This window comes from Haplochromis burtoni, unplaced genomic scaffold, assembly GCF_018398535.1.
Source record: "Haplochromis burtoni strain Fernald_Lab_line unplaced genomic scaffold, NCSU_Asbu1 Contig_4, whole genome shotgun sequence".
NCBI classification, from domain to species: Eukaryota; Metazoa; Chordata; class Actinopteri; order Cichliformes; family Cichlidae; genus Haplochromis; species Haplochromis burtoni.
The window spans coordinates 3154804-3168288 of record NW_024582365.1 but is presented as its reverse complement, the minus strand read 5'-3'; the positions used below and the strand labels follow the sequence as shown (position 1 = coordinate 3168288).

The 13485-nt window shown below is 40.4% G+C and overlaps 1 protein-coding gene across 1 annotated transcript; it reads left to right on the top strand.

Moving 5' to 3' along the window:
• Positions 1 to 159: 159 nt before the first annotated feature.
• Positions 160 to 11670, top strand: ubl3b (ubiquitin-like 3b). The gene is made up of 6 exons (XM_005913293.3): positions 160 to 321; positions 899 to 1009; positions 4888 to 4996; positions 6080 to 6166; positions 9200 to 9277; positions 10067 to 11670. Exons 2-6 carry the CDS (start codon positions 983 to 985, stop codon positions 10117 to 10119), a joined length of 354 nt encoding a protein of 117 aa, XP_005913355.1. The 5' UTR covers positions 160 to 321; positions 899 to 982; the 3' UTR covers positions 10120 to 11670.
• Positions 11671 to 13485: the final 1815 nt, after the last annotated feature.

Below are 13485 nucleotides of genomic sequence, written 5' to 3'. Positions count from 1 at the left end.
ATAATAATAATAATAATAATAATAATAATAATAATAATAATAATAATAATAATAATAATAATAATAATAATAATAATAAACTATTTCTCATTTCTATTATATTTTTCTCATACTTGGACTCGGACTCCCAGAAGCCTTTGTAGTTCTTCTCTGTGTTTACTACCAGCTGACTTCCGGTGTCTTCCCGTCCATTAGCCTCTGATACCCAGAGTCAACCATAACGCCATCCATCTACGCTCGATCATTTCCCCATGGAAAACGTTTCCCGCTGACTGGTTGACTCAACTGAATGCAAAATTTCATCGTATTCATCAGATGCAGGTGAGGCCCGCAGCACGGAAACCGTCCTTAGGCTGTTAGCCTGCAGGTAGCCATCGACAGGAAGATCGGGCTAACATAACAGCTAATGCTAACGTTAACAGCGGTAGCTTGTTTAGCTTGCAGGGCTTTGTTTATACACCTTATCTGGGTGAAACTCTGAGGTGATCGGTGTCTCCGGGCGAGACACACTCCCACCTAATGCACCGCTTCAGCTTCCAGTAAATTTATGAGCCGTGATGCCTGAATGGGATGTAGCCCCCTAGCGTAACGTAAGGCTAACTGTGGGATTAATCTTTAAAGCTCGTCCTAGTTTAACACGCCAAGACTACTAATTTGGGTTAGTTAAATCACGGTGTGGTAAAACACAAGTTGCTCGGTGCTGTTGCGGTCCAGGCAACTAATCGATCATGTGCAGTTTCGACCGATAGTGTTGTCATGTTAGCTGCAGCGTTAGCCTCCTTCGAGCTCGGTGGGTAACAGTTTGTGAGCGGTGCAATCTTATGGTGTCAGGTTTTTTTTTTGTTTTGTTTTGCTGTTTTTGTGGAAGTCAACCTGACAGTGTTGGTGTTTGTATCAGGGCTCTGGCCCCGTCTCCAGCTGCTGAAGCACACCGATCCTGTCCTCTCTGCTCCCCGTCCACGGCCTTCCTCCTCGCTGAGCCATGACCACTCAGAGGGATCTTGATATGGTGAGTGAGGCTCTGTCACATTTCAAAACACACAACTGAGGCGATGCTCTCTGAGTACTCAAAACATCATTTAACATTAATACGTTTGATTATCTCTGTGACTGGTGTAGGTGTTTGTATGGGGGTGGGGGTTGTTTGTGGATTAGCCAACGTGCACAAACACTTAGCTGGATAGTGACTGCTGTTCCTGTGAACACCATCTGTCTAATCTGAGTTAAAACGTTGGCCTACTTTCCTTTCAAGGTTTAGATGCCAATTGATTGCACCCTCTTATTACATCCTGCCCCCACCTAATCCAACCCAACCACAGGAATGGATACAATAATACAAGTTTTTGTTGGCTTTGTTTACTTATTAGTACCATTATTACCAAGAAAAAGATGACAGTTATTTGCATTTTGGGGTATTAAACTGCAGTTTGTCTGTAATTTTTATGTAATTAAAAGTTCTGCTGTAAATAAGAGCAGCGACAGTATCAGAAATTAGAAGAAATAAAAAGTCAAAAGAGGCGACATTTATCAGTCAGACAGGCTGATGTTTGGCTGTAGTTTTAGATCAGTTTGTTTTATTTATGACACAATAATTAAATAAATGTGCCCGGTTCAAATAGGATTAACAAAGAACAAAGAAGTAGCACCATGTCACCTAAGCTTTAGAAACAAAGGTAGCCACTTCTAAACCCAAAAGATATGAAACAGCTGTTTCTTTCTGTTATCAACTGCTCACCAAAACATAAAACATAGATATCTGGAGCTTGTCATATTAAGGGCAATGCTAAATGCTATTTCTCTTGAAATAAAATATTTGCATATGGGATTGCCAATTTTTTGTTTTTTAATTCAAATGTTATTACTGGCCCACATTTTTACAATTGCTGTCTCCATACTGAGTTCCTAGTATGAAAATGTACAGCATTGATCACACGTGTGTGCATATTTCAGGTTTTGGATTGTTGGTGAGGCAAAACATGACTTTTTAAGGACAATGATTCAACTTTTTGTGTTGTTCTATGTTATTTTAGTGTTATTTGTGTCATTTAATTTTATATTTCTGAAGCGTACGCTTTATTGAATAAGAAGAGTGTTAAACTGCAGATATTAGAATAGGGGTGCCAGACATAAAGCCCTTAGGCCAGAACTGGCCCAGCAAAGACTCCAATCTGGCTCACTTAGAAAATGTGAAAGCATGGTTAGTTTTTGAATTTTTAACTCTATTTTCACAAGTTTTCAGCTTTTCCTATTGCTCCAGTTATACTACACCAAAGCACAAGGATATTCTAAAATTGTAATTACAGGACAATCCAGAACCTTTTCTGTTACTTGGTAGTACTTTTGCCCACTTCACATCAAAGTGGAATGTATGTTGCACATGATGTAAAATGAGTTTGACATCCCCATATTAACGGAACCCATGTTTAGTTTTTAAAAAAGAATAAATGTTGTCAGATGTTTTATGTAGGACACCAACATGAGGTAAAACCCACAGGAGGCCAGAGTGGGATTTAATAGATCATCTCTCTTGGCAGCTATCCTGAAGCTCGTGGCTGACTATGTTTTTAGGAAACTTGACCGGCATGAAGAACAGATAAGCCTCTGCTATTACCTTTAACCCTTAAAAAGTAATCATAACAGCCACTTGGAAGACTTCCTTTCGATTGGTGAACCTCAATGACTTTGTGATGCAGGATGTTGCCATGGCAGATTTGACTTTGTTTTTGTTTTGTTCAGGATGAGGGAAGGGGGACAAAGCTTGTTAATAATGACATGGGTATGCAATCCCACATTGAGGTTATTCAGTTCATAGGGGGATGGGTGAGCAGGGGACCACCGAGAGGAAAGGGAGGTGGGAGGGTGTATTTGTAAACAGATCAGAGAGTAGGGTTGTCCCTTCCTGACGTCACACCTCGTGATTAAGTCTCTTTGTTCTCTCCTCTGTGATTTGTGAACCAAAGAAAGTTCATGTTTCTTTTTTTAAGAAGGGCAAATGTAGGAGGAACGTTCCCCCATCTGTCAGCTCTGAATCTAGAGCAGAGATGTCCCAGCAAAAAGATTTAGTATTGTTCTTTTTGTATGTTTTTGTGGAATGTTTGATCAGAGATGAGAGCTCAATGAGGTCCAGCGACAGAGGTCCAAAATGGGCTCAAGATAATTATTCAGTTAAGGGTGATGTTTTTAATCCTGACCACGAGCCTACCTTCATGTAGTCTAATGTTGGTGGAAAAATTTGACTAAAATATTCACATTTTTTTAAAATTATTTTTTAAATTTAAAATAGTGTGTGAGGAGGGTGACACATGCAGCAGCAATGAAGCAGTCAGCAGAAATGAAGCATTATGGTGGAAAATGAAACCATATTTTATAAAAATGCCTTAAACAGCCTAACTGTGGGTACAGATACAATGAAATTTTTGTAGTTGTTAAACGGCTGTAAAGAATAGAATGAAATAGAATAGAATTGCCCTTTTATTGTCGCGAAACTGTGTTCTATTAAAATATAAGTAGTAGACAATTAAACCAGAGTTACTCCACTAGTCATAGTAATCATAGTTTTCTCTTGGTTAAAACGTTTTACACCTTTATCACCTGGGATGCCACACATGTTAAAGCACTTGCTGATCACAGTCTGCTTCATAGAAGCTCTACACTGTCTTGCTTTAATCTTCAACATTAGTTTTGCTTTACTATTTTCCATAAAAGTACACCCAACCATTTTCTACCACTTATCCCCGTCTAGGTCGTGATAGTTTGTTGATAGGAAAAGGTGCAGGATCTACATTCATGAGCGCAGCCTTGTGACGATTCTCAAGAAAATGCTGTTAACTGATTATTTATTACATTAAACAATTTCTTTCAATTGCAAAACCAATGAATAAATGGCAAAGAGGTTTCTGTGCGTGAGGGTGCAGCTAGCCCCTGACTGCTGGGTGATTTTTGACTGTAAAGCCAGCGAGTTTCAGCTTTTATGGAGGAGCAAGTACACTTGGTCAAAGTCCTGGTAATTTCTTTTTTTTAATTGCATATGCAGGGAAAAAAAACTTGAGGTAACTGTTAGTGAAAAAGATTTTATGACACATTGTTATGACCTTCAGTTGTGACATTTACTCTGTTACATTCATTTTCAAGCTTACTACTTATTTTCAGATACAGATTTTAAATCTAAATCAACCGATAATTTATGTGATACTCTTATATTTTAAGTTGGCGCCAATTAAAGTAATTAAATTAGCTTTTTTTTGGTGTCCTATTAATAGTCTGATCTTCTGGTTCCAGTGGGCATAAAATGTTGGACACTGCTTAAAGGCATGTTGCCCATGAAGTTTCCCCTTTTATTTGTTTTTTAACAGATATCTTTGTGTAGATGCCCAGAGGATTTTTTAAAAAATTTTTTTTAAAAGAAGAAGAAGGAAGCCCCTCTGTTAAGAGACCTTCCCACACACACTTGCACGAGTCCCCCTTGGGGCTACGCACTGGCCATGTAAATTTAATAACATGGCCCAGAGCTGTCTGGGACACCTGGGGTTATCGCATTAGGCCGACAGCCCGGAGAGGAGCAGCAGCACCCTGGAACTAAAGGCCCAGTGTTCTCCCCCCTCTGCCCCACCCTTATCTGGTGTTATCTCCAGCAACAGAGGCTCACTTCACCGTAAGCCCTCGATGAATGAAGTCGCCCAGTCAGAGGGTGAAGATCTGGTGTGGCTAAATCTAATTAGACTGGAATGTCCGTCTGTTCGCACCCTTCAGAAGGTCACCTCATGTCTGAGGAGGTTAGAGGAAGTGAAGGGATTTCGCCACGACTAATTGAGAAGAATTTTAATGGAAGTGTGGCTGGCATGACATTTCTATGGACCCATATTTGAATGCTTTTGTTTGTTGCTTTAGGTACACCTCCGCCTTATCCTGGTCAGTGGCAAAACACAGGACTTCACCTTCTCCCCAAATGACTCGGCCACGGACATCGCCAAGCACGTATTTGACAACTGGCCTGCAGGTACGTTTTAAAGGGTTCAGTCTCCTGTTCTTCACTTTTAATATATTTCACACTTTGAACCTCAAAGTCAGACTGATTCAATCTCATACAGTTTGCCAGTTTCTGCAAATATTTAACAGATGTGGAATCAAAACCTGATATAATCTCTGTTTAAAAATATGCAAGTATTCACACTCGCTGATTTAAACAAACTGACAAGCTTTCGAAGTCCAAAGCAGACAGGTGAGTTTGTAACAGTGTGAGGTGGGCAGTAAACTCTGCTTTTACTGCCTCATCCAGGGGGACAGATTTGCTGTGCACAACCATGTGAGTGTCAAAAAATGGCAAGCACGCTGCTGGGTTTGCTCATCATGTGACACGCAGCCTTTGGACTTAGAAACTGCAGACTCTTCAAATGAAAACTCCTCGGCTGAAGCCTCTCGAGACTTCATGAATTCATTCATGAATGAAAGCTGCGCTGAACTGCCAGAAACTGCAGTTTCAACTCAAGAGCCACTTGAGTCAATCCCCATAGACTCCCATGTTTACAGCCTGGTAAGACAGCGATATTGACCTCAGTGGAGAGTTTAGCTCTTCATAATAATTCTGAGATTTATTGTGGATACTGGAGTTGGGGACAAGGCTGCAGTACAAGTGGTCAGGACAGGCAGCCATGCTGAAAGTCATCCGGACCTGCCCAAGGAGATTATTGCGAGGTTTTTGAACTTTTTTTTATCACCCTAATTTTTGGATCACACCTCGTGTTATGGTGTTGGATGGGGGAATTAACATTGGAGCCAGGGCAATAAACTAGCCAGGCCAGTACATTAGCTAGTATTAGCTCATTGATGTACTGGGTACCAGTGTGCATGCCAGCTGATTAAAATACAAGAAACTGCCAGTTTGAGTTCATTTGGAAACAGAATCCAGAACTTATTTAAAGGTTTAAATTGTAAACTGTGGGCTTTGCATATATCACAGTCTTCAGAAATATGCTCAGCAATCTGTATCTTGGCTCTTGTGTTTAGTGTTTCTAGGACAATAAAATACTGCTGGCTGGATCAGTTGGGAAAGTGATACATCTCTTCTTTCCCTCCTTGGCAGGGTGGGAGGAAGAGCAGGTGAGCAGTCCCAGTATACTCCGCCTCATTTTCCAGGGACGCTTCCTTCATGGCAACGTCACCCTGGGAGGTAAGACCATCGCTGGCCAGAGAAAGCATCAGAGAGAAACAGAATGGCATCTTTATGCTTTTATCTTACTGTAAACGCTGTTGTTAACTTACTAATGCCAAAAACGGCATGCGGGCATATCTAGCAGCAGTACACAAAGCTCTTAGTCTAACGATTTACAGTCATGAACTTCTGCCAGTGTCCTCAGATTCCCAGGCAGCATCCTTCCTCCTTTGCTGCTGTTTGGATTATTTCACTGTACCCAAAACATGAACTGAAGCAGACAGTATTTCCTGATTGAGAACCAGTCTCAGTGCTTCTGATCTCTCACACTGGCTGGACATTTCCCTTTAATCAGAGCGATGCGACGCAAGGATGTGTGTCTCTCTGTTTCGTGTAGAAATAAATGGGAAGTGAAATTGAAAACAGCCTTTATCTTCTGAGACTCATCTGAGAATTATCTGCTGGTATGAGTTTTTATTCATGCAGTATGCAGCGGTAGCAGTAGGTACCATTTAGATTTTATGAACAAATTATACTTTATTAATACCAGAATTTGTAAACTTGTTACATTAGCTAAAAGACTGAACACAACCTGTGATAGCTCAATAAAAAAAAAACCAAACAACCCAGAGTGAAATGGCTCAATAAGAAATCATATAAAATAAATGCAGGTATTGTGGTATGAGGCAGTGAAGATTTCCTGTGTCTGTCCTTGTGAAATGCATCTTAAAGTGCTCCGCTGCCTTCCAGTAAGTGATGCAGAGGATGGTCCATGATGGTTAACAGTTCTTTAACCTCCTCTCCAGCACAGCCTCAGTCATTTGGATGCTGGGTTTGCAGGCTTGCTCCAGTGGAGCGAGTGATGCCAATACTGAAACTGCTTATCAACAATAATGGGGTAATATGACCTGATTTGTTTTATGCATGTCCGAAAACGCCATACAGGAAACGTGAGCTTTGTCCACACATACGAAATGGGCTTCTTCCTGTTCCTTTCACAATAAAGGTCCTTGACATAGTCACTGCTTGGCTGTTGTACATAAAATGGCTTAAAAAGCACAACAGATTACAGGATTAGAGTCAAGATTTTTTTTCTTTCATTTCAGTACTTATGGGTTTTTTGTTTTTGTTTGTGTTTTTAAATAAACCTTTTTTTTTTCTTGTTTTAAGAATGTCTAATATAAGACAATGAAAATCGCCATGTCAGAAACTCTTTTTAAGAAGCCAGTCTATGAAGCTGTTTCTGAGATCCATGAAGAAAATGTTGGTTTAGTTGTATAAAGTAATTATATTGCATTAAGCGTGGCTTTAATTCAAGCTTTACTTTATAAATTTATACTTTAGAAAACACACAGTTTAATGTGCAATAGAAGAAATCGAGTCGGTCAGATAAAAGAAGATCTCTCTGTAAAAAGATACAAAAATATAAAGCTTACATTTTTATATAACGCCAATATTCATAATATTCAGATGTCCGGTAACATCTGTATATTGTGTCGCTGCCTTCAACAGCCCATCAACTTCTTTCTTCTTGTGATTTGTTGTGGAGTCTTCTGATGGTGGCTGCAGTTCCTCTTTCTGCGTTTCTGTTCAGAAATTTTAATCAAACAGTACCAGGAAATCTGCCTTTTACTCTGTAACCGTGACAGGAAGTGCACGTATTTTTGCTCACGTGTAGAACAAATTGTTTGCCAGTATGAATCATGGTAGTGATCATGTACCTCTGACCGCAGATTGCCTACATTTAAAAGGCTATCCGCTGAAGAAGGTGTGGCTGCTGATTGTCTTAGCACTCATTAGGAACATTTAAAGAAGTCCTGAGTTTATAAGTCAGATTAAACCTTCTAGAATGTGACCTTGGTTTGAGATTGAGAATCCCAACAGCATTGTACATGGGAAGCTGCACTGAAGAAGCTTAAGCTACTCCTTAATTCTGAAGTATGTGGTGTTCTCCACCTCTACCTGAGGCCTGTCACCCTCATCACTCTTGTGGAGACTTAGAAACACATTTGGGCTTGGCTTTAAAAGCAGAGTTTGATTTATTTATTTATTTTTTATTTTTTTTAAAGGGTTGTCTTTCTCTTCCAGTTGGAAAATTAGTGTAGATACAACCTAGTGCATCAACAGTTGATGGAGGTTGCTTGGTGTTGCTAGGTAAAATCTGTTGCAAAGAGATATACAGTACTGCACCATGGTTGCCTGTCGTTTGTATGGAAGACACCAGCTGACTGCAAACGCTCGCCAGCTGCACTCTGAGTGGTATTTAAACTGTAAATGTTTGAAGGAAAGTGCTCTTAGTCTCCAGCTTTTGTTGAACTTTTCCATCTGAGTAATCTTTGTCTCTGGTTTGCATCGCATTTTTAAACCGTTTTACTAGTGGTCAAATAGTTTGCAAATGTTTGCAGAGAAATCACTGTCTTCCATGCAACCTGTTGGCAACCTTTGATCTCATCTCCTGTGTGACTGAGGAGCTTTAAACTCTGTATATCACAGTGCACTGCGATTCGTCACTAGTGTCACATCTGGTGCTTATCACTGTTCTGCAATCAAGAAAAAAATGGCTGGTTTTGCACGTTTTCTTGTTCTCAGGTCTCTTGTAAAAGATTTTAATATCAGTGAGGTGAGACTGTCTGATTAAATATGTATAACAGAGGAAACAGAGGAGGTTTCTGGTGCAGCTTCACCGACTTCTAAATTGCAGAGAGTCTGAAGAAGTGAAAGCGACAGCAGCACTTTTAGTATATAGAACAGTTTTTTTTTATGTGACCATCTCATTTCAGCTTCAAACCTGATGCCAGGTAGACTTATTAATATGTGTAAGGAAAGTTTTTACAATTAAAGATATCCTAGTGGCACATGTAAATATTCATGATCCAGCTTGGTTAATTGAAGGTTACGATGTCTGAAAATAAAGTGATTCCTAGGCGAGACAAATATAGATACTGACAAGGTCATAATTCATAGTATTTGTATGCAGCTGTTGTTGCTGCCACCATTTGATTACATGGGAAAGTACAAGGATGAATCCTAACGTGTTTTATGTGTTTTCAGCTCTAAAGCTGCCGCCGGGCCGAACAACTGTCATGCACTTGGTTGCCAGGGAGACTCTTCCAGAGCCCAACTCTCATGGTGAGGAACTTTCATCTGCTCCTTGTTTTAGTTTTTTCTCGAGGTGCCAAACTATTAAAAAAAAATTGTTAAACTGTCCCTGGCTCTAATATACCGTCATGCATAAACCATCATGCTTCTTCAGTACTTTGATGTAAAAGTTCTCAGCCGTATGCTGGATGTAATCCATCCCGTTACTACCAGCAGCCAAACTCATGACAGGCGTGTGGATGCCAGCGTGTAAAGAAAGAAGATGAGTGCTGCTAAAAAGACTAACTTTAGCCACACTCGGCTAGCTGAGGCTAACACACGGTTTTCCTTAGCAACAGGTGGTTGCCAGTAACTCGTCTGTACACCTGCTTGACTGGGAGTTCAGCAATCATTTTCCTAACAATTGCACTCAACCAACAGCAACCGGATGGAGAATACTCGTTTTTCCCTCAAAACCTGTGGTTATCAGATGGTTGCTGACCAGTCTCTAGGCCTGTGTGACTCAGGTCTAATTCACTTGATGCTACATTGTCACTGTGATTATAGCTACGGACATTTTTTACACTGTGCACAGTGCAGTGGCCCACACATTTCAGCAGCTTTTTGTATGTTTTGATTGTTGAAGAATGCGTAAACAGTTTTGAGAAGCTTTTAATAATGATCAGATGACCCCCACATGAACAAACTCTTTGCAGCTGTCGGGAGGAAGAACCCCCTTCTAACAGGAAACAGATCCCAGTGAGGTCTGTCTCATGTCAGCTGGATGTTTTTGTGGGGTTTTTTGTCTCACCTCATGTCTCTGCTCTCTTGTCTTTGTAGGTCAAAGGAACAGAGAAAAAACAACAGAGAGCAACTGCTGCCTCCTCTTGTAAAGCTACAGAAACAGCCCCTTCCCTTCCTTTAATTACGCACACACATCCACACACATGCACACACATACACACATATATATATATATAAAACACACACATTCAAACAAGAATACACTCCCTCTCCGCTCTTTCCTGCCTGTCGTCCCGTCAGCTGTGGATCTGGAATAAAATGCAGGAAGTCCGTTTGGGGTCCCCCTCTTTCTTTCTCTCTCTCTCTCTCTCTCTCTCTCACACTTTGGTTGAACTGTCCAATCGGAGGCTTTTTTGTGCCAATAATGTTCACTTTTCTGCCCCCAAACTTCTACTGTTGTTACTACTTTTTCTTTGAACATCATGACATTGAACAACATCGCAGATCCCTTCACTGCTGGAGACATTTTTGAAGAGCTGTCATGTAGTGAAAAAACAAAACAAAGCAAACAACAACCCAGGAACTCGCCTCTCTTCATGGACACAGAAGTGCTACAAAGGATGTGTGGGCTTTAACCCTTCCATACTAGTCACTTGGATGTTTTCCCCAGGTCTTACTGAGTGGTGTTAACCCTCTCGTTGCACTTAACCAGTTTAATTCTAAAGTGTTTGCTGTGTTTCATCTCCTCCTCCTTTGTGGCTTTTTGTTTTTGGTCAGATGAACAGACCTTAACTCCTCCCGAACCCAGGTGGTAGAAAACGTGCCATCCTCCTCACAGACTGTTTCTGCCTCTCAGTAACTGACGGTCAGTAGGCCGTCACCTGCGTCTGTTCATGGACCAATCGAGGAAGTACTTTTATCTGGAAGAGTAAAAACACCTGAGGGTCCGCGGGAAACGGGAACAGACTCCCTGGCGAGGCTTGAATAAATGCAGTCAGAGGATTTCAGCGGATCATGTGCGCGCCATCAGGTGTCGTTTTCGTTCCTCTGGTGGAGACTTTAATGACTAGGCTGTCGATGCTCCCTGGTGATGGGAGCCGGCACGGCGGGCCAGTTAAACGCAGACAGAAGATGCGAGCGGGTATCGGTTTGACGCCCTCCTCTACAGGACACTGAAAACGAGGCTGAGTTTCTCTCGTTGGATGACTAGAGAGAGAGAAAAAAAGGGAAGTTTTTGGAGTTTTTTGGCTTCTTTTTTTCATTTGGATGCTGTCGTTTCTTCTCGTTTGCCTTTTATTGTGGAATTCAGTAATATCATTAATATTGAAATTTAAATATATCAATTTTTATCTTGTGTATATGTATTTGTTGAATTTTTGTGTGGGTGAGTTTGTGTGCGAGTGTGTCTGAGGGTGTGTGAATGCGTGGCATAATGTGGACTAATTTGGGGGGTGGGGGGGCAAGTGGTCTTTAAAAAAAGAAGAAGGTGGTGCACTGGGCGTGTTGATGGGCTGTGGTTTCTTCAGAAACAGTCGGAAACCTTTTGATTCCTTCCATCGAGTGTCTTTTGGTTTGTGTTTTTGTCAATCAATGTCACTGCTATGAAGATTAGCTCAGTATGAATAAATGTAAAAACTAAAATGCAATGTGGTCTACATCAAAGCTTGTATTATAAATTAATAAATCTTTACATAAGGCAACTTCTTCTGCATATTTGACTGTTTACTTTCTTTTGAGTAGCTTTGCATGACTAATGTTACTAAAGGCCCTTATTGATCTTATACCGCACCTTGATGGTTCAGCTCATGCTCTGAAACATTTCAACTGCCGCTCCTTTAAGACAGTATTGTTGTGATTGGCTGTCCTCCACATACAGAAGGTTTACAGCAGGTGGGAGGGGCTAGTGTCCCGCAAGCCAAAATAAGGTGTGTTTTAAGGGCTTTGTGCTTTTTTTTTTTTTAATGTACACATTTCCCATAAAACAAGCCTATAAAGAAAAACTCCACATAATCTGTGTATGCAGCTACAGGATACTGAGTCATCAAATGATGTGACTGACAGTAAGGAGGTTAATAAGGATGAAAAGAAACTAAAAAGGAAGGAAGTATCACAAAAACTAGCTAACAAGCTAAAAGAGGCACCAGGACCAAAAGTCCCCTTGAAGGATTTCACAAGAACCTAAATGTTTTGTGAAAGTGTCTGATAAGATGTTTGGAGGACAAGCACACTACATGGACAGAATTACTGAGCCATGTGCACATTATACATACAGGCAGTACTCAGCCACGATGCTCCCAGCACAGAGTGTTTATGCCAGAAGATTGTGGAATTAAGAAAATGAAATGTCACTAAGTGACTTGTGACAGCAGTTGCATCCCATTACAGATTTCAATGAGCTCTTTAGACCAAATCTTTCACAAGTCATTGTAAAGTCAGACTGTGTGGCTCGGCACTTGATCTTATACACAATGGCAATGGGACTGAAAACACTTGAATTCAAATATTAAAGAGGTGTTGCCTAATACTTTTGTCCATGTTGTTGATGTGGTAATGGAAAAACTGTTGCAGGTATTGTATTCGATGTTAACTGTTTCACCTATAAAAATGACATGTGACGAGCTCCCCTGTAACCTTGAGGATGAGTTTTCCTCAGTTCGTATCAATAAAGACGTAGTTTGATAACCATCAGAATAGAGTTTTTCCAAGGGTAGCTACACAGGCAGAGGCCACCTTCACTAACGTCTTATGCAAACTCTGTCATTCTGTTCTATAAGCAGGCCTGAGCTATGACAGAAACCACTCAGTTCAGGAAAGAGCTTCACGGATTAGTCCTAGTCTGTTTTCAAGTTGTAAAAGTTAAAGATTTGACTTGTTTGTACTCTGACCTTATTACTTTAAATTCCGGTCATATCAAATAAGAACATGGCACCACTGTAAGAGCAAATGTTTATGGCTAAAAATAAGGAAAAAGATAATAGAGTTGCCTTAAAATATTAACCATAGTTTTCAATGTAATATGATCAACTGTCATACTCTGAATGAAGAATTTTAAGGAGGCAGGGTTATCCCTTGGTTAGAATGATCAGTGATTGATTAGATAATTTATTTAATCACTGAGAACCTTTTTTCTTCACATAAAAGTTGGCATCTAGATTTTTTTTCCACCTGATCTGTGCTGTAATCTTTTTGTGTTTTTTGTTTATTTAACTGCACAAAATTGAAGTAAGGGATGTTTTTCTATTATTGGGGTTAAATTAACCTTGAAAGAATGGTCTACACGGATATTTCTAAAGGTTATAGTTGCACAAATTTTCTGTTTGGAGCTTTAACGAGAAGAAGGCCGATGGACAAACTTCTAAAGATCTACTTGGTAGTATTGTTGCAGTTTAACGTTTTGACCTGTAGGTGGCATTGTTCCTCTTTTTGCCTAATGAGTGAAGGCTGTTAGAGGCTGCTGGTGGAGGGTTTAAAAGTACAAAGCGGTGAGGAGTGTTTCCACGGATGGCTTTTGAGAC